Source organism: Cetorhinus maximus, chromosome 22, assembly GCF_964194155.1.
Source record: "Cetorhinus maximus chromosome 22, sCetMax3.hap1.1, whole genome shotgun sequence".
Lineage (NCBI taxonomy): Eukaryota > Metazoa > Chordata > Chondrichthyes > Lamniformes > Cetorhinidae > Cetorhinus > Cetorhinus maximus.
Window position 1 is genome coordinate 13,014,980 of NC_135900.1, and position 21,481 is coordinate 13,036,460.

At 39.9% G+C, this 21,481-nt stretch overlaps 1 protein-coding gene across 4 annotated transcripts in view; it reads right to left on the reverse strand.

The window, feature by feature from the left end:
* Window positions 1-21,481, reverse strand: part of mon2 (MON2 homolog, regulator of endosome-to-Golgi trafficking) — a 124,434-nt gene that overhangs the window by 44,970 nt on the left and 57,983 nt on the right. For all 4 annotated transcript variants that reach the window (XM_078567819.1, XM_078567818.1, XM_078567820.1 and 1 more), the window contains 10 exons: window positions 21,045-21,184; window positions 17,338-17,488; window positions 15,925-16,148; window positions 13,137-13,218; window positions 4,578-4,756; window positions 2,726-2,838; window positions 2,522-2,626; window positions 1,083-1,163; window positions 625-698; window positions 443-533 (listed from right to left, as the gene is read on the reverse strand). In XM_078567819.1, coding sequence (XP_078423945.1) covers window positions 443-533; window positions 625-698; window positions 1,083-1,163; window positions 2,522-2,626; window positions 2,726-2,838; window positions 4,578-4,756; window positions 13,137-13,218; window positions 15,925-16,148; window positions 17,338-17,488; window positions 21,045-21,184 — 1,240 coding nt within the window. The remainder of the gene's footprint in view (window positions 1-442; window positions 534-624; window positions 699-1,082; window positions 1,164-2,521; window positions 2,627-2,725; window positions 2,839-4,577; window positions 4,757-13,136; window positions 13,219-15,924; window positions 16,149-17,337; window positions 17,489-21,044; window positions 21,185-21,481) is intronic.

Consider the following 21,481-nt stretch of genomic DNA (forward strand, 5'->3'; position numbering starts at 1 on the left):
AGGTGAGAGGTATTTTCTCAGGTTAATGTATCACTTAATACCTGGTAAAGGTGATAAACCTGGGCAGGTTGGGGGAGAAGTAACAAGTTACAGTGTCAAGTTGATCAATAAAAAGTTCACGGGAAGCACAGGATATGGTTTTTTTTTAAGAAGTACTTCAGAATAAGGTTAAAATAAACTCCAGAATCCAGCAAAACATGTAAGTGTCTATGAAAGTTTCATTTCTCTTATTTAACAACTAGTTTGTGGTCTCAGTTCCAAATTTTCTATAAGCGACTGATTTTCTCTCATGTCCCCTCCCTGTAAGAGATTTACAAATGTGTTCTGAAAACTATAGCAAAACAGAAACCTCAGTGGCAGAAACATTTGACCATTTATACAGTAGTCATTTTAGGTATCTAAAAACACAAGCCAGCAACAATAGATACTTTTCCATGTGTACCTTGTTGTTCCAAAATGCCATATCCATGGCTTCAGTTGATAAGGAGCACAGAGCATTTATCAAATGATGGAGTGAGACGTCATCAAGATACCTTCAAATGAGATTTAAAACACAAGTTACAAACTGTTTGCAATGGCCCATAATAAAATTACTAATTTTGTTTATTAAGAGATAATTCTCACTGGGAACTCTCGAATAGTCTTGAAAGTATGTTTGAAATCACTGGCAAGTCACTCATGACAGCAGTGGTCAAAACCTAAAGAGGGTTAAAACCACAAATTTGTTATCCATACAATGGTATGCAGCATGAACAAGATGACTAACAAGCTTATACAGTGCTGTGAAGGCCTGACAGCAGAATGTGGCTCAAGTGTGATTGCTAAATTTCAAGGGTTTTAAAAACCCCTTGGGGCCATTAAATTCCAATTGGTGTTTAATGCATACAAAGGAACTATTTTAAAATTGATAGAAGTTATAAACTGAAATTTTTATAAAGAAAATCAAAATTTTTATAAAGAAAATCAAAGGCCAGTCTTTGTTTACACCTGACCATGTATGAGAGGTGTATTTTGAATCTTCTGCAAGTGATAGAAAGCAAGGTGAATTTGAGTCTCACATCAAATAGAACACAGTTACTTACAGTGCTTGGTCCTTCAACAGCTCTGCCTGGTTTCAGAGCACCTCCACTTGCAGGTTTCAAACCCAGAATCCACACAAGATGCTGATGAAAAGAAAGTCTAATTCAGTTCTGTAATAACTCAATTTTAATTATGACTAGATAACATTACCAAATGACAAGGCAAAAAGTGCAAACCAGTAAACAGGCCAAGTGATCATACTCTTTAGCTGTGAAACCGCACAACTGTTTATGGAATTTTTCAAACTGTAAATCAGGAAATATTAACTAGAATTATATTTCATATATCTCTAGGCTGCTAACACCATCACATAAATTTTACTGGAACATTTGAAAAGATTGATTGAATGAATTTAAAAGTAAATAATGACCCTTGTAGCCTCAGCTTCAAATGTAGATGATGGTTATGTTGGCGGTACATAGGCTAAGTAATACAGGCTGGATGCTCCAGAGATCAAAAGTAGAATGTGTATAAACATAACATGTAGAGCGAATCTGACTCTCAACTTTGTGCACAGCACTCATGTCAGGTTAATATAACCACGACATGGCTGCAGCAAAACGCTGTGCCACAGGATGAAATAACCGCTGCTATAGTGAAACACTGCCGTGGCGCTGACCTATATTTTGGCTTTTTAAAATCAATCTCACATGGAGGCAAGAAGAAGAAAACTATTAGACTACTAATTCAGTTGAAGATTACACTTATGCTGTCATTTTCTAAACATTAGCATTACAAAACTAGTGCACATTCTGCCGCTTGAAATGCAATTTATTGCAGTACTCTACAATAAGTAGCTTGTGATGCATAGCATCATGAGTTTGAATTAGAATTAATATTTACCAATCTATGGTAAATATTAACTCTAATTCAAACTAATGGAGAAAATTAAAGTTACATACAAATTGTTCTTGTGAGTTAAAGCTAAAGAAGCACGATACTCTCACGGCCTTTTATTTTTACATATCTCAATAAAATTACAGTTTCGTAAAGAATAAACACTCTAAAAAAAAACTCATTCCACTTCTGAACTCTCAGAGTGTAAGATAATTCATTAAATCCTTTCTCAATCCATGCATTAGGTGCACCGAGTATGGCCAGGAGGCAAGGGGGGTCTGTATCGGATTTCTCCATTTCCTCTGAGAATAACAGGCCTATTTTGGTCCATGTGTGTCTCACTTCACTTCTCTTGCCCTTCAATCTTCCCATTATAGCTTCTTGGCAATTTTACATCTCTTGAACCAAAGGGCACCATTTTGTTTTGGGAGATGGGCTTCACAACCAGATGCACTTCATACATTTCATGCTAACATTTAAATGTCACATGCAAAGAATTACATTATAGTCACTGAAGCAAGCAAAAGTGAAACAAGGCCAATGCATAATGAAATACAAAACCTAATTCTTATAAAACAAGGTGAAGTGAGAAGATATACTGTACCTGTAATGTGGCCAGAACGAGCTGCCATGATGTTCCAAGCACCGAACCATGACAATGAGCTAAATTCAACAACGTCCGCATGCACTGAATATTCTTTGCAGTCAACTTGAGGAAAAGAAAGGTTTTATTTGTTAAATGAATGACTGCAATGCACTGTGCCAAAGTAATTATATATTCTTGAAAATGGAGGAAAAGGCACCTTACCATAACAGTCCCTTGGTGTTGAGAAGTGAGTGGCTGACCCACTGCAACCACCTGCTGGTGTGAATCACTTGATGGGCTGATCATCTGCACACTTTGACCCTGAATGGAGTATGCTGGAAAGGAGAACATAACATTAGAATAGGAGGAGTAAGACACAAGGGTCCTTGAGCCTGCTCTGCCATTAAAATCATGGTTGATCGTCTACATCAACTACACTCTCCCACACTTTCCCCATATTCCTTGATTCCCTTAGTGTCCAAAAAATCATATCTATCTTGAACATACTAATTGACTAAGCATCACAGCTCTCCGGGGCAGAGAATTCCAAAGGTTCACAACCTTTTGAGTGAAGAAATATCTCATCTCAGTCCTAAGTGGCCGACTCCTATTCTGACACCATGATTCTGAGTTCTAGACACACAGGCCTGAGAAATAGCCTCTCAGTACATACCCTGTCAAGCCTTCTAAGAACACATTATATACAAAGGAAATGAGGTCCTGATATGTCTTTGAGTTGCAAATACACGAAATCGTCTAGAATATCACTGCTGTAACATCACCTCAACAAAAAACTTTTCATGAACAATATATGGGTCAAATAATCTGATTTACCAAGTGTTTAACTGAGGGTTATCTTGGTCTATTACATTTAAAAAAAGATTATGTTTTTATATTTTCCTTCATAACTGTTTCTCCTCATCTCATGAAGGTATTGGTATTGATGCCTGCTGGGTTAAGTTTCCATAAGCAGTTATTGCTCCTTGCAAACTCACCCAAGTGCTCATTATTCCGTTATGAACCATTAGCTTGTATGTATCAGGAGGCTATTAAACAGCAAGGGCTTTACAAAAAAAATTCAATTCTGTCATTCTGTCCCTGTCCAACACCCTGTGTGAGCACCTCAGCGAGGATTTCTGGATGGTGGCAGGAAGAGCTCCCAGGACGGAGCTGAGCAGGATCCTTTATCGATCTCGGTCTTGAAAACTTCAATTAACCCGGCATCTATAGCCTTTTTTGGGAGAGTTTTCCAGATTTTCACTATTCCTCGTGTGAAAAAGTGCTTCTTGATTTCACTGCTAAATGACTTACAGCATCGGGGGCGGGGGGGGGGAATGTGTGTGTGTGGTGGTGGTAGTGGTGGTGTTGGGGTGGTGGTTGTTGAATAGGGATTTCAAGTAAATAGATGTGAGGTACAGATCAGCCACAATCTAAATGAGTGGTAGAACAGGGACTGAATGACTTCCACCTGTTCCTATGACCTGGTATTCACACCTCTTTGCTTTCCAGCAGCATCATCAGGAGCAGAAGCTATTACTTTTTATTATGCCACAAACGTTATCATTTCCTGCCCAAAGGATACTGAAGCCAACTGCACTGCCCCCACCACCACTACCTGAGCAGACATCAGCTATCTCAGCGCAGAACAGGGCCTTTCTTGACCATATGGCTCAGTACCATAACCTAGCATTTACGAACTGAATCTAGTGCCTTACCTTATAGCCTAGCAATTTAATCAGTATCTCCAGAAAACTATGGCAACAATCAATGCAAGAAGGGTCATTTAATTTACTGCAAAAAAACTTCATTATCTTTCTCAGAGGAAACCCAGCATACATTGGAGAAAAAAATTTGGAGCCTAAGTGAGAAAGGAGTTGATTCCACATGGCATTGCATTTCTAATAAAATCACAGTATATTACATGACCTTAGATAAACTTGAGCAAACTCAAAGTAATTTGGCTTTAACCACTCTCTAAAAATAAATACAAAATAAATAGCACAAAAAAACCTCTGATTTTGATGTTATCAATTAAATGAAAATCTAAAATCTGCAACATGTAAAAACCACTCACTTTTATGAAAACCACTAGAAGAACTATTCAGAACAGTCAGTGCATAATGTGGGGGCAGGGAAGCCTTGCAAATGGCAGTGATGAAGGCATCTCTTGGTGTAATAAGACTCAGTTTGCCACAGAGGGAAGCCATAGTCATTTCTGCTTTCAAAATGTTTTCCGAGGCGGTTTCGTCAGTGCTGTAAAGACAAGTAACCTTTTTCAAACAATTGTCTATATATTGTATTCAATATATTTCATTTTGTAGGGAACAAATCACAATGCAATGTGCAAAGGAACAAATAAAACTCAGTTGTGCCAAAATAGTGCTTTAAACCTTCAGAGTTTAATTTTCCAACAGCATTGTTCAATTTGGGAATCAATGTAACTCAATGCAGAATCATAGAATGTTTACAAGGCAAGGGGTCATTTGGCCTGTCGTGTCCATGTCAGCTCTCTGCAAGAGCAACTCTTGTAGTCCCGCTCCCCTGCCCTTTCCCTGTAGCCCTCCAAATTTTCTCTCTGCAGGTGATTACCCAATTCCATTCTGAAAGCCATAATTGAACCTGCCTCTACCACACTCTCTGGCAGTGCGTTCCAGATCCTAACCACTCACTGAATAAAAAAACCTTTTCCTCATGTTACCCTCGGTTCTTTTGCTATTCACTTTATATTGGTGTACTCTGGTTTTCAAATCCTATAAGATTGTAAGAAAGAGGAGTATAGGAGTTGGCCATTCAATAAGATCATGGCTGACCTGATTGTAGGCCTCAACTCCACTTTCCTGCCTGCCCTCTGTAACCTCGACTCCCTTGTGGATCGAAAATCTCTCTAACTCAGTCTGGAAAACATTCAGTGACAAATCCCCCATTGCTCTGGGCAGAAGTGAATTCCAAACTCTAACAACTCCAAGAGAAGAAATTCCTCATCTCTGTCTTAAATGGGAGGCCCTTACTTTTGAAACTATGCTCCCTAGTTCTAGATTTCCCCACGATGGAAAACATTGTCTCATCATCCACCCTGTCAAGCCTCCTCAGAATCTTACATGTTTCAATAAGATCGCCTCTTATCCTTCTAAACTCCAATGAGTATAGGCCTAACCTCCCAAGAATCAGCCAAGTGAACCTTCACTGAACTGCTTCCAATGTAAGTATATCCCTCCATTAAGTAAGGAGACCAAAACTTTTCACAGTACTCCAGGTGTAGCCGTATAGTTGTAGCAAGACTTGCCTACTTTTATATTCCATTCCCTTTGCGATAAAGCTCAGCATTCCATTTGCTTTCATAATTACTTGCTGTAATTGTTACATAATTACTACCTTCATGCTAGTTTTGTGTGATTCCTTCCACCAATTGGGTACAATTCCTCCATGTCTATTCCGTCTATATCCCTCATGATCTTGAGCACCTCCATCAAATCACTTCTCAACCTCCTACTCTCTAAAGAGAACAGATGCAGCTTCTCCGATCCAGCATCATAACTGAAGTCCCTCATCCTTGGAACTATTCTCGTAAAACACTATATAGCAAAGAAAATATATTGCATCCACCTCTCTTGATGGAGGTGAACAAAGGTTGAAGATGCTGGTGCAGACATGTAGCAATGGAGGCACTTGTTTTGATGCAGACAATTTCATGGATGGCTCAGTGCTGAAGGATGCATCATACAACAAGTATACTCGTTGTGCTGAGTACAGAATTTCAGTTTTAGTCATAGCCCTAATATGCCAATAACCTTGTTTGTGGCTGGGATGTCTGGGTCATTTGCTTTCTGTATGAAGGTTGAGAGAACACTGGATTTGTTGCTCCTTTTTTTTTGCATACTTATGATAATTTCTGGAGCTTTGACGCGTGGTGTCAATACTGTCGGAATCGTAAACATGATGCTTAATGTTCTAAAGTTCTAATCTACACCTACAGAAAGTCTGGAAACATTATCCCAGACATTTATGAACAAGAGCTTAGGAATTCATCTGTGACCCCAGCACAGGCTATCCCACAGCTCTACTTTGCATTTGTTTTATGCCCCCATGTGTATCAATTTCTATTCTCAGAAATGTGAGGTGAAGAGTAAAAAATTTAGCTTGGGAAACTGGCTGTAGGAATTGCACAGGGTCTGGAGTTCTATGAAGCACAGCAGTTGGAGAACAAGTGCAAAACTATTACATTTTCATTTCCATGCTCAAAATGTGGTCTTCCCAGTTTCTGGAAGATACAGACTGTAGAAAATTTGTCTGATTGAAGTTCTTTTTTTTATTTGTCGCTGGCTAGGCCAGCATTTATTGCCCATCCCTAACTGCCTTTGTTCAGAGGGCATTTAAGAGTCAACCACGTTGCTGTGGGTCTGGAGTCACATGTAGGCCAGGCCAGGTAAGGATGGTAGATTTCCTTCCCTAAAGCACTTTAGTGAACCAGATGGGTTTTTACAGCAATCGGCAATGGTTTTGTGGTCATCATCAGGCTTTTAATTCCAGATTTTTATTGAATTTAAATGTCACTGTCTGCCGTGGTGCGATTTGCACCTGGGTCCCCAGAGCATTACCCTGGGTAATTATCTCTGGACTACCAGTCCAGTGACAATACCAATATGCCACCACCTCCCCTGTACTTCTATATACTTTCTTAACATGCCATTCTACAACAATTCTACAAAAGGTTAATTATCTTGCACCTTCTGAATATTAGCACAAATGTTGGCCTCACAGAAGATATTGGGTTAACCTTGGTGGTCAGCAGTAAAGCAACAGCACTGGTCAGTGACCTTGAAGACAGATTCCCACAAAGATCCAGTAAATACTGTGGCACAGACCATCCCCCTTGCCAACAGTTGTTTAAATCTGGCACCAAGTCAGAGGCATCTCCAGGCATCCAGCAGCAATGATATCAACAAGCAGGATAAGCAACTAATCGCACTGAAGTATTCTAACTAACAGCAAACCAGGAAGTTAAAAGCACAATATCCTTCACTGTTAAGTTTTCAGACAGTGAAATAAACAGCTATGATTCAATTAAGATAGAAGTTAAAATATCAATACAAACAAACTTTAAAAGTAGCACATACAATTTATCATAATGGAGAAATGTGACACAGTATTCCACAAATATAAAATTAGCTTTTCAGGGCCAGTGAGAGTGTTTATTTGTTATTGTGACATTAGTAAACTATTAAAACCCAAATACACCATCAAGGGACCTTAGAGAGACCAACGGTGCAAGAATGGAAATTCTTATCAATCCATAGATTTCCCATTAATTGCAGTCAACAGCACATCCTCTGGGATAGCACTGAATTACTGTCAGCAACTTCTGCGTTTCCATATCATCCTCTGCATGTGCAGACTTCAAAAGTTGCCGTCAGTTTCACTGGAGTAATGATGATGAACATTGACAGTTTGGCTGTCATTAGCATTGTAAAATCTGGGCCATATAAATTGTTCCAATTCAGAGGTTCTCTTTTGTTTCAGGCAGCCTGTGTGCCAGTTCATGGTGTACTGAGCCACAGAGGGCAAAAAGGTGCACAATTTGAATCTTGGTCTGTCCTGAGTTAGTCTATCTCAGTCAGATTAGCCATTGGTGACATCAAATTGACTTCATCTTGGGAAAGGGAAACATCAGCCAATAACTCTTATTGGAAAAGTATGTTGAGGATGACACCTCATTGTATAACCAGTCAACATCTAATGTCATGTTGACATGAAGAATGGCCACTTGGGCAAAGACACTGCCAGGACGCATCTTGTTCCAGGACGAACCATACTCAAGGATAAATCACGAGAAGAGGAAGAAAGACAAGAATAAAAGGTGTAACTGTCAAAATTCTATCCACTTCAGGCACAATGATGCTAAGGATTGGCCCATCAAGGATGTGACAAAGTTAGATGTGCTCATGAGAATTGCTGATGGGTTCAAAGCTATCTATCAAATTCACAGGCACACTACAGGAAATATGACACTAGCTGCAGCAGACCAAAAGGAAACTTTAATCTACGTCTTTTTCGTCCAATACCTAATCCGAAAGTGTTTAGGGTTAATGGCGGATGTTAAAAGTGAACTGAAAGGCCAGCAAATTAATAAAAAATAATGTTATGCTCACATTCTGCCACCAATGCCAATTTTGAGTTTTTCTTCCCCACCCCTTCCTGAAGCCTATCGACACCTTGTCTAAATGGCCAATCCTCACAAGTGAACATCACTGAGCACTAACAGATTATTCAATTGTCCAGACACTGTAACCGCAAGTAATACTGGCCTTACCCACTGTTCACTTACGTGCACCTTTTTTTAAACCAAAGGTCACTATATTATATTCAGTTCGTCATTTACTTAGCATAGAAATTTCAATGATCTGTTGGAGTTGAAACCCATGAAAAGACAGTGCAACAATCCATTTAGCCACTTTGTGGACAAGCAATCACAACTGACCTTTTGAAAGATTGATTCTGTTCCTAAATGATGACTTTAACATTTTAAAGATTTATAACCAGTTTAAAGAAAACCCTTCATATTGTGTAGACAATTAGGCAAACTTTTTTTGCGACCAGACTGCTACAAGTTCAATATAATAAAATCATTGCAGTTATGAGGTAAATAGGTGTACTTGATACCATGCTCATGTGACACTTTGCTTCTGCCACTAGAGGCTGTAATTGAGCTATATGAAAACTGCAACAGATTCTTGCACTGGATTAAGGGCTATGTCTATAGTTAGAACTAAGCACAAGTTCCTTCCATAATCTATTCAAAGCTACATCCATAAAAAAAGCTATACATGAATCTCAGCTATTTTGCATATCTACTTCAGTGGCCTGTTACAAGACTAGTATTACACTGCAGTTGGAACAGAAGGCCCGAGATCAAAAAGGGACATGTGAAGGATGGAGAGGACAAGAGGAGACATATTGGGGGAAAGAAACTCACATTTGGCCTTATTGGTTAGCTGACAGATACTTTCTATGCTGCCAAAACTAATGAGAAAAAGACAGAACTTACCTTTATGTACACCATTTTATAACTGCTGAGGTTTCTTTTTTAGGTAAATAGCCAAAGTCCATGAGGGACCTTTGCAAGAGAGGCAAGTATTATATATATATATATTGCACTGTTGGCAGCATTCTGCAGCACGCTCGTGCCATCTAGCACAAGTGAGCTAACCGACCCTAACATTCCACTTTTGAAGACTACTTACCATTGTAACATAGGAAAAACGGCAGCCAATTTGTGCACTGCAAGATCCCACAAACAGCAATGTGATAATGGCCAGATAATGTTTAACTGACGTTGGTTGAGGAATAAATATTGGCCAGGACCAGGATAACATCCATGTTCTTCTTTGAAATATTACCATGGGAATGCAGATGGGGTCTTTTAACATCTCATTTGAAAGACGGCACCTCCAACAGTGCAGACCCACTTACTGCTGCACTGAAATGCCAGCTTAGATTTTGCACTCCAGCCTTGAACCCATAACTTTCAGACTCAAGCGGCGAGTGTGCTTCTCACTGACCCGTGTCTGATACCTATGCATGCAGCATTAAAGATGTTAGACTTGAAACTCCTTTGGAGAAGTCCGAGGTGTGGCTCTGGGCTGATGCAGGGCTTCTGCTTGCTAAATGCATGTACACCTGACCTGGTCCTAAATTTAGGAATTGGGGCATCTGCAAATTCTGGGCTGGTACCCAAATCATTTTCACCTCACTCTAGCACCTGCTTCAGATGCAAGCGGGCTGGCTAAGGATCTCAAAACTTTGAAAGCTCTAATTTTGTATTTGTCACTTTCCCCAATGGCAACTGATCAGGTAGCAATCGATCGCAATAGCAAAACCAGCCTCTGTAATTTCACTAACCCCACTTTCTCCAGGATCATGCATGTAGATATACACTGTGATTGGGGCTATGGAGATGGAAATGGCAGGATTTCTGACAGATGTCATTTGCATCTCTTTCAGTGATATTCGCAGAGACAAAGGGTGAATGAAGCGCCTGCCCTCACCTGGGAGAAATTTAAAACTAATGAAAACAGGTAGAGGCCTATTCAACTAGGCCCTGCTCCAAGTTCCTTCCCTTCTCAGATTTATTCAACCCCAGAAAAGGGACTTCAGGGATCTTATTCCCTTCACACATTCCAGTTTCTTAATGGAGCCAGGTACCTGGAAAGGTCAGATAATTGATTTTATAAAATAATGTTTCACAACCCTTGAGATACCTGCGCTCATCTAATTCTAGCTTCTTGAGCTTCCCCAATTTTAATCGCTCCAGCACTCGTGGCCATGCCTTCAGCTGCCTAGATTCCAAACTTTGGAATTCCCTCCCTACACTTCTCTGCCTCATTTTCCTCCTTTAAGACACTTCTTAAAACCTTCCTCTTTGACCAAGCTTTTGGTTATCTGACCTAACATTTCTTTATGTGGCTTGGTGTCATATCTTGTTTTATAATGCTCCTGTGAAGCCTCTTGGGATGTTTTATTATTTTATAAGTGCTTTATAAATAAAAGTTGCTGCTGTATTCTCCATCAGTCAAGTTGAACTTCAAATTCTAAGCCATTTATAAGGCACAAGTCAGGAGTGTGATGGAATACTCCCCGCTTGCCTGGATGAGTGCAGCTCCAACAACACTCAAGAAGCTTGGCACCATTTGGGATAAAGCAGCCTGCTTGATTGGCACCACATCCACAAACATTCACTCCCTCCACCACCGATGAACAGTGGCAGGAGTGCATACCATCTACAAGATGCACTGCAGAAACTCACCAAGGCTCCAGAGGCAGCACATTGCAAAACCCAACACCACTGCCATCTAGAAAGACAAGGGCAGCAGTCCTGAATGTTGTCAAGCTTCTTGAGTATTGTTGGAGCTGCACTCATCCAGCAGATACATGGGAATATCACCACCTGGGAGTTCCCCTCCAAGCCACTCACCATCCTGACTTGGAAATATATCACCGTTCCTTCACTGTCGCTGGGTCAAAATCCTGGAACTCCCTTCCTAACAGCACTGTGGATGTACCTACACCACATGGACTGCAGCAGTTCAAGAAGGCAGCTCACCGCCACCATCTCAAGGGCAATTAGGGATGAGCAATATATGCTGGCCTAGCCAGCAATGCCCAGATTCTGTAAATGAATAAAATAAATAATACTTAGGAAGTCAAATTTGCGGCATTTTTAACTTTTCGTGTAAATCAACATGCAACTAAACCCAGAGTAAATCCTTTAAAAACACAACATTAAAATAGCAATACATCATACACATCTGTCCTTACAACAATAGTCACCTGAGCAAAATTATCTATATAGCAAGAACAATTTTAACAAACCAGTTTGGGAAATTAGTGGGAAAATTTTAGGAATTTTGTTATTACAATATATAAATAAATTGATATCTGGAAGTGATCTTCACATCTTGGGTTCTGAAGATGACATGTTAGAAGGATTATTTGGAAGCAGTTTTAAACAATCATTTAACCAGAACTTAACCATTTCAGTCATCCAGCTATAATTATACTCGGTGAAGCTAAAGATGGTGACTCCAGCTCACAATTTCTCTATTTACCAAGTGCACAATGACAAATGGTCCTGTTGACGTGTGATGTAGTAATTAAAGGATGAGCTATTGTAATTTAGAGCACACATCTTTCCCAGTTCTTTATCTTTTATGACCAGTTGAATGAAGGTTACGAACAAAAACCATAAATGCTTCAGAACGAATGATCAAGGGTCATCTTGGCCTGAATCATTAACTCTGTTTCTCTCCACTGATCCTGCCTGACCTGTTGGGTATTTCCAGCAATTTTGTTTTAATTCAGATTTCCAGCATCCGCAGTATTTTGCTTTAGTGTTAGAAGAATGAAAGTTACAGTTCCTCAGAATCCATACTGGCAACAGTTAAAGAAACTAAAAATAGTCACACCAAGTGGAATGATCAATAGGGTGTGGAAAAATGTCCTGGTGGAAAAATCCTTACAATAATGGGTTGCAAGCAATTTCCCCTATTAGGTAACGTTTCGCGTCCAAATGACCCTTCAACAGAACTAAGTAAAAATAGAAGAGAGGTGAAATATAAGCTTATGCCAGCTTATATTTCACCTCTCTTCTATTTTTACTTAGTTCTGTTGAAGGGTCATTCGGACTCGAAACGTTAACTGTGCTCCTCTCCGCAGATGTTGCCAGACCTGCTGAGTTTTTCCAGGTATTTTTGTTTTTGTTTTGGATTTCCAGCATCCGCAGTTTTTTGCTTTTATCCCCCATTAGGTATATGGATATAATCTAGTGAAAATGAAAAATGAACCTGCTATTTTTGGTACCATGGAATTTGGATAATCACACATTTAACACCTTAACAATTCCTACATCTCTCACAGAAAATTCTGATATTCTCATCCAGAGGTTCTGATCCAAATGTGTCATACTGACAAATTTATTTTGTACTTATCAGAATTCGCCTATTTCTTGGTTGGCATCAAAAGATGGATGTGCAGTTAGGGTTTTTGGAGAGTTGGCAAGAATCTTTAAGCCAGTTTTGGCTCAGTCTACCAACTGGGAAGGCACAGCTATGTAGGAATATAAAGAGTCATCTGTATTTACCTGGCATCCAGCAACAATGAGAGAGCTGCAAGAAGGCCACACCAGCAAGCACCGACCATCTCCTCCCATACAGCTCTAGAAACTGAAAAGACACGTAAATAAATGTGTATCTATATCGGGTTATATTTTCAGGAGTTGAATTTTCCACAATTGCTCAAATTTCTCAAAAGTCATTTGAAAACTACAAACGAAATGTGCAAGACACAAAATGAGATTACTAAATACTTGTGCCACATTTACAAATATGGGTGAGGTAAAGTATTCTGAATGCTGCTGGCTTTGGGAAGGCAAGTGGTGGAGAATGTTTTTTGCTAACAGTTCAAGAAGCAGAACAACCTGGGGGTCGGTAACACTGGAGCAAAACACTGTTGTATGCTTCTTTAAACATTTGATCAAAATCCCCAAGTATTGGTTTACTTGTCTCACCATTTCCTCCCTTCCAAGTGGCTTTGATTTTCTGCTTGGGTATGTTCCCCCTCACACCATTTGTTTTCCTATAGATTGCCTAAGTAGTCATTTTCATGTGTGAATCTTGACCTTGTATGCTGGTTGCTTGACTTTTAGATGAGCAAGTAACCGGCAGAAGTGGATTCTGCCTTTACTTAACATCCATAGTTCAGCTACGAGGATGGATTAGAGAAGCTGGGGCTGTTCTCCTTAAACAGAAAGTTGAGAGGAGATTTGATTTAGATGTTTAACATCGTAAGGCGCCTGGACAAAGTAGATAGGGAGAAGCTATTTCCTTTGGGAACGAGAGGACACCGATTTAAGTTCACTAGCAAAAGAAGCAAGGGCAACACAAGGAAACACTTTTTTTTTACAGTGAATGGTCAGGGCCTGGAATGCACTGCCTGAGAGTGAGGTGGAGGCAGATACAATTGGAGCTTTCAAAAGGGAATTGGATAAACACCTAAGAAACAAGAAAATGAAGGACTATGGGAAAAAACTGGGGGAGCTGATCTAGCTGAGTTGTTCTTGCGGAGAACTGGCACAGACATAATGGCCTCTTTCTGTACTGTAAGCATTCTATGACCCTACAATCTACCTAAATCATGTAGGATTACTTGACAGTGATCAGTAGCTAAAACTCTGATCATTTTTCACCGTCATTATCTTTCTATGTACATATTAAAAATATATAATCAACTGCTTCACGTTAATTTCTTCACCCTCAATTACTTTTTCTTCAGGTTCAAAATGAAATGGGCTGGTGAAACCGCAAGATCAAGCAGTCATGCGAGGCCGAGATAGCTTGCAGAATCTTATAGTTTCCTTATCTGTCACCTGGTTGAAAGAGGCTGAAGGAAGGGAGATATGAGAAATTTGATGCCAAACTACAATTGTTGCTGGGTTTCTTTGCTGACTAGTGTCTTGAATTATACAGTGAAGATTCCAAACTATTGCTCAAACTGTGTCTATAAGTAACATTTATTTGAAATGCAAAAATTATCTTATACACCAGGACAATAATACAGAACTACATGGCTCCCTATTCATTTCTATAGCAAATTTTGTACAGCCCTATAACTGACCGTATTGCAATATAAGGACAGCATTAAATGTAGAATCATAGAAAGTTTATGGCACAGAACGAGGTCGCTTGTTTATCATGTCTGTGCTGGCCGAAAAATGAGCCACCCAGCTAATCCCTCTTTGCAGCATTTGGGCCGGAGCTCTGCAGGTTACGGCACTTGAGCTGCATATCCAGACATCTTTTAAATGGGTTGAGGGTTTCTGCCTCTACTACCCTTTGAGACAGAGAGCTTCACACCCTCTGGGTGAAAACGTTTTTCCTCATCTCCCCTCTAATCTTTCTACCAGTCATTTTAAATCTATGCCCCCTATTCACTGGCCTCTCTGCTGAAATAAATAGGCCCTACCCATCCACTCTATCCAGGCCCCTCACAATTTTGTACATCTCAATCAAATCTTCCCTCAACCTTTTGTGTTTCAAGAAGAACAACCCCAGCCTATCCATTATATCCAAGACAGTAAGTTTCTAAGCATGCCAGTGTAGGCAGAACAGCAAATAGAAATGCTGCTGCTATAACCAAAGGATAGATAAATCTCAGAGAAATACAATTGCCAAATCTGTAATGTACAATCTAAAAGAAATCCTGCTTCTGTATCTGTAATATAGGTAAACAGCAGAGGTGAATCTCGCTGCTCTGCAACATAGACAAATAGCCAAGAAGAATTTTACTCCTGTATCTGTAATAGAGGTAAATATTAAAAGGGAACCTGCTATCATGGAATCAAACAGCACAGGAGGCCATTCAGCCCATCATGCCTGTGCCAGCTCTGTTGCAGAGCTATCCAACTGACTCAGGCCCACAAGCCCTGCAATTTTTTTTCTCTTCAAATATCTATTCAAGTTTCTTAGAAGGTTACTATCGAATCCTCCACCCTTTCAGGCAGCACATTGCAGATCACAACTCGCCATGCAAAAAAAAAATTTAACTAATTTCGCTGCTGGTCCTTTTGCCAATCATCTTAAATCTGTGACCCCTAGTTACTGACCCTTCTGCTATTGAAAACAGATTTTCCTTCCTTAGTCTATCAAAATCATGATTTGAACATCCCTATCAATAGTCAACATCCATAACAAAGATAAGTAGCCAAGGAGAATACTGCCACAGTATCTGTAATATTAATAAAGAGCCAAGGAAAATCCTGCTTGTTTTTCATTGGGCAAAATAAGTTATGAAAGATAATCCATCGCAAAAATATAGTTACAAGTCGATACCATTAAGATGAGAGATCTAGGATGTAAAGCCTAGGATATTACCAGCCCCCTTTTCAGATGCCGCCAGCTTCTCTTGTTGCTCTGAAGGCTGCACCTCTGCTGCTTGCTTTGCAATGACAGGCTGGGAAGCTATTTCTTCGCTGTCCAATTCTGCCTCGATCATGGCAGTAATACCACGAACCAGGTCCAGAAGGCAACCAAATGCTACAGACATGGCATAGCCGTCAGGGATAGTAGGAGGCTCCACTTTGTCCAGCAGTTCTAGACTAAAGAGTAATTCAAATTAACAGACGAACTATTTTAAAAATCATGTACATTTTAGACACCATAAGATTTGCAACATATGTCAATTGGCAATATCCAGTACTGATCTATTCTGTAGTCACTTAAAATGGATTCTTATATTTTGAATGATAGCAACTTCTCTATATTCAGAAATAGGCTTTTAAGCAAAACCAACAGCATCCACTAAATTAATCTCGTTAATTTCATTACAGGTATTTATTTGAAAATTAGGAGACTGATAGTCAAGATACACTGAAATGATTAGATTTCTGATGTCAGAAACACTAAACATTTTCAAAATTGATGCAACCTGGCACAACGAGGTGTTTAGGGCTTTTCTTGGCCAATTTTCTCCCCTATTCTGAAGTAGTGACTCTTCCTGGGGTGCAATTCAATAAATGTAGAGAGCTCTCCAGTAGCTCACCCAACGTGACCGCGTTTCATGTCAGTCCAGACGGTGAATTTTGGCAGCTGAGCTCAATCAATCCCGTCTTCACCTGATGCCCACTGTGAAAATGTTTTAAATGAGGAAGGCCAGATTTGTATCATAAATTTTAAAACTACATTCAATTCCCACATAGCCTGACCATTCCTACATTACAACATACCAAATTTGATATCTATAATGCGCCATATTTTCATCAGCTAACAAAATGCCAAAGGGCACAAAAGGTTATCCAATTAGCTTCCTTTAATTTTAAAACAACACTCAAGCCACACAATCCACAGCATTTGGCGTCTTAAAAACACAGGTGTTTCAGAGTTAGCATATCGCCTGGGCCAGCTAAATCATTTCTCCACTCCAATTAATCCCAGAACCACTGGGAAAGCTGTCTTTACAGCTACTGATTTTCTCCAAAACTACATCACACTTGGATTTGGGTAAGTTATGGTAAAATCCTTCAAACAAAATTGAGTGATTGAAAATTCTTATTGTAGATCTAAAAGTTTGAATAAATAAGGTTTGAAGCTTTTGCATATTAATTTTTTAAAAATTTTGTGGCCTTTCATTGGAATGTAGCATTCCCTGAAAACAAACCACGTTTCTCCCAGATCTTTGACAATATCTTTCTGGAATCAGTGTTCCAACGTATTGTCACCCCACTCCTCAATGAATTGCCTGCAGTTCAAAGTCTTTGGATGCCAGTACATGAACAAATTTGCACTCACTAGGCTGCTTTAGAAGTGCCTTGAACAGAAGTATTTAGAATTGGAATCCATGTGCCTCTATATTCAAAAGCTGGTTGTGGGGTGAGTCCCACAGTGGCACTCATCCCTGCCCCATTCTGTGCGGTAGACGGACCACTGCCTCCACTCGTGCCTGCAAGAACAGCAAGAGTTAGCTTCAATGCATCCATCAAGCAGAGCAAAACCAAACTTATTCGAGAGCAGGCCGCCAGGCCAACATTCTGAACACATTATCTCAGGTGTGTATCTGTACCATCCGTGATTTCCTGCCTTGAATGATATAACTGCCTGAAATTATTGGATAGGTTTTACTTTCCTAAGGTGTAAGTGGCAAGCTTTGTTCATAGAAATTGTGTCTTTGATGTGTAGATGAAACTACTGGCTTCCAAGCACAAACAAAATGTGCAAATTATGAATGGTTCTTGACATTTGTGGAACACAAGAGCCCTGATTTTACAAACATATAAAATAGGAGAAGTAGGGCATTTGGCCCTTTCAGCTTGCTCCGCCATTCAATATCATGGCTGATCTGTTTGTGTTTCGAATTCCACATTCCCGTTTACCTCCAATAACCTTTGATTCTCTTGGCCAACAAGCATCTATCTCCCTCTGCCTTAAAAATATTCAATGACCCCCGCCTTCAGAAATAGAGAGTTCCAAAGTTATAAAGCCCTCAGAGAAAAAATTTCTCCTCATATCTGTCCTAAAAGGACAAACCCTAATTTTAAAACAGTGCCCCCTAGTTCTGGACTCACCCACAAGAGGAACTATCCTTTCCACATCTAGCTTGTTAATGCTGTTCAGGATCTTAGATACTTCAATCAAGTGACCCTTCACTCTTCTAAACTCCAGCAAAAACAAGCCTAGTCTGTCTAACCTTTTGGCATAAGGCATCCTGAAGGAAGATACTTGGTACAATTAGTGGTGTCTTTAATCTTTCCATCTGTAAAAATACCAGTCACATGCAGTCCGGGAAGACAATTTGTGCAGAGTGACTAAAATATGACAAAGCTCACTGTCTTCCAAAAGATGAATTCCAATCAGATTTAGGGTAGTCATGAAGCTGGAGTGTCCTCTCCAAGGCACAAGCTTGGGGAAATATTATGGAGACCGTGAGTTGCCAAGCATCAGGGACCCCCTCTCAGCATTGCTAGCGTTGTCCAAAGGAAAGGATGAAACCAGTACTGCTTAGTACCAGTTCTGCTGCCGGAAAGCTGCCTGATAGATGACAGATTACCGCCTATGCGACTCCACTCCAGATTTTCTGTCAGGGTTTACTCCCTTAGTCGTCTTCTCTCCTGAGACACTCACCAGGCAGTGGGGCTATTTGCCTATTGCTGGGGATCTGGTTCGTGGGCACTTGGGCGTAACCACATGCCAGTTGGCCTGTATGCCACGTGTCTGGGGCCAGACCTCCTCAGAGTCCCTGCAGTTTAGGCAAGGTACCCAGTTAACGTATGTTGCCAAGGGGGGGGGCACTACATAGGGCTTGCTGACGAAGAGGCTATGTACTGGCAAGAGATACTTATGCACTCGGCTGTCTTTTCGCAACAGTTATACTGATAGCCAGTGGTGAGAGCTGAAAGCAAGAGATGACAAGCAGACTCAAGTTGATGCAATCAGGATCAATGCATGGGAACTCCTAGCTGCTGACCGGAGGGACCGGAGACAAGTAGTCAGAAAGACCGTGAAAAAAAAAAGGAAAAGACAATATAAATGACCAGATGGCAGAAGAGAGAGCCCTCTGGAAGGAAAAAACATCAATCATTCTATGGCCAATGCTATTCATCTGTGCCAGCTGCGGAAGGGATTGCCACTCACGAATCGGTTCCACAGCCACAACAGACGTTGTTCAATACTGACACACACCCTGGATGGATGGATGCCAATTCTTTACTAGGGTATTCAGTAATCTGAAGAGTCATATTCGACTCAAAACGTTTACTCTGTTTTTCTCTCTCCACACGTGCTGCCAGACCTGCTGAGCATTTCCAGCACTTTGCTTTTATTTCATATTTAGGGTATCACTTCAATAGAATCTCATGCTGTTAGCACAGCAGGGCTTTTCATTGAGCTGTATGTACAGCTCCGCAATGCGTTAACTAAAAACACGAGGTCCAAACCATTCTGGAAGTTTCTGAAACTGTAAGTTTTGCACGAATGCTTAGTTGACACATATTTGTGCGCACTATTTATTAACAGTTTCAAAATGGAAATATTTAGGACTCTCCCAGTAGACGGTTTAGGTATTTGAAAATTGTTTTAAACAACAGTTAATGGGAATGCTGTGAATAGGGCCATTCATTTTAAAAGGAGTATCTTCTCATTTCTTTCCCATTTACTCCACAACGTTTGCATGACAGAATGACTGGATAAGGAGCACATTGTGCTTGCACTGGATGGATTCCCACTAACGAGCTTCTACAGAGCTGCAGTGACTAACTGAATGCTCTGATTCATTGCCCCAGCACAAAGTGGTACAACATTGCAGTTAAATGTGCCATTAGTGTTCCACCCCACGGAAAAAACTATTTCATTCAAATTAAGTCTTTATCTATTACATATATCTACCATTCAGGCACCAAGGTCAAGTTAAGAGTATTTACATCTATTTCACCATAGCCCTTAAGACAAAATTTTAAAACTAGGTGGAATCCAATATTCATGTCTATACCAGAGGAATGATTGACCAAATATAAGTTTTACTGAAACATATATCAGCCCAAATCGATGTCCAATTTAAAAACATAGCAACAATTCCAAATATCTACCAGTCTGTTAATGGTCAATCACTGTGCAAGGTTCCCTCAAAATACCCTGACAAGGTGTCTAGCCTCAAAACCTCTCATTACATTCCTGCTGTCAAAGTGTTTGATACAAGATCTCCAGAGACTCCAAAATTAAGTGCCACAGAATAATTCTTGCACTGAATATCACCAGCAGTCACAGAACTGTTCAGTGCATACTATAGTCTTTATTATAAAAAAATGTCTGATTAAATATTCTGAATTGAAAAATTCAAGATTAAATTCAATACATGATCTCTGCAATAAGGGTCAATAACTCATTTCTAATTAGCCAAACTTCCAAGGATATATCCGTATTTTAAATATTCTATTGACGTAGATATATATTACATAGATGAAACATGAGATTCAGAAGGGGCTTTACAGGGTAGATGCTGATAGGATGTTTGCCCTCGTGGGAGAATTTAGAACTAGGGAAATAGAAACGAATACTCTTAACACGATTTTGGTGCCTGAACGGTAGATATATGTAATTGATAATGACTTAAGTTGAATGAAATTTTTTTTTCTGTGGAGTTAAACATGAATCATACATTTAACTGCAATGTTGTACCACTTGGTGCTGGTTTCCAAATAAGGGCTTCACCCCACTTAAGATGTCGATGAGGAGGAATTTCTTCTCTCAGAGGGTCGTTGGTGTTTGGAATTCTCTTACCCAGCTAGCAGCGCAGGCCATTGAATATATTCAAGGCTGAATTAGATGTGTTTTTGATTGACAAGGGAATCAAACGTTATGGGGAACAGACAGGAAAATGAGTTAAGCCCACAATCAGATTAGATCTTATTGGATGGGGAGCAGGCTCAAGGGGCCAAATGGCCTATTTCTGTGCTGTAAATGCTTCTCAATGAACCAGTGAAACACAACAGAAGAGCTATCCATACCAGTTTGCGTATTTGAAATTGGATTGTTTCCGGTGCTGGGAGTAATAAAAAGAGATTGTATAAAAGATCCCAGTGCGTTCACAATGTCTCTGAAGACCTTTGTTGAATGAGGCTTCATATCATATGACTGACAGAAAGACCTGTAGGTGCAAGCAAACAATTCTCAAATACTGTGGAATGCAACAGAATTTTCAGATTTGGCATTTTGTTGCAATTTATAGTAGCTATAACGCAGCTGCAGACGTACAGAAAAGTCATTCGTGCAACAATAATTCAATGATCTAATGCTAGATAATTGGAAGTCTCAATCAAGAAAGTGAAAATGCACAATTGTGTAGAATGTTATGTTACAGCCTTTCAACATCATGCCAAAGCTAGTTTATTCTTTGCCCGTCAATTTACTCTCATTTGTTTCCACATAGACTCTTGTGACACCA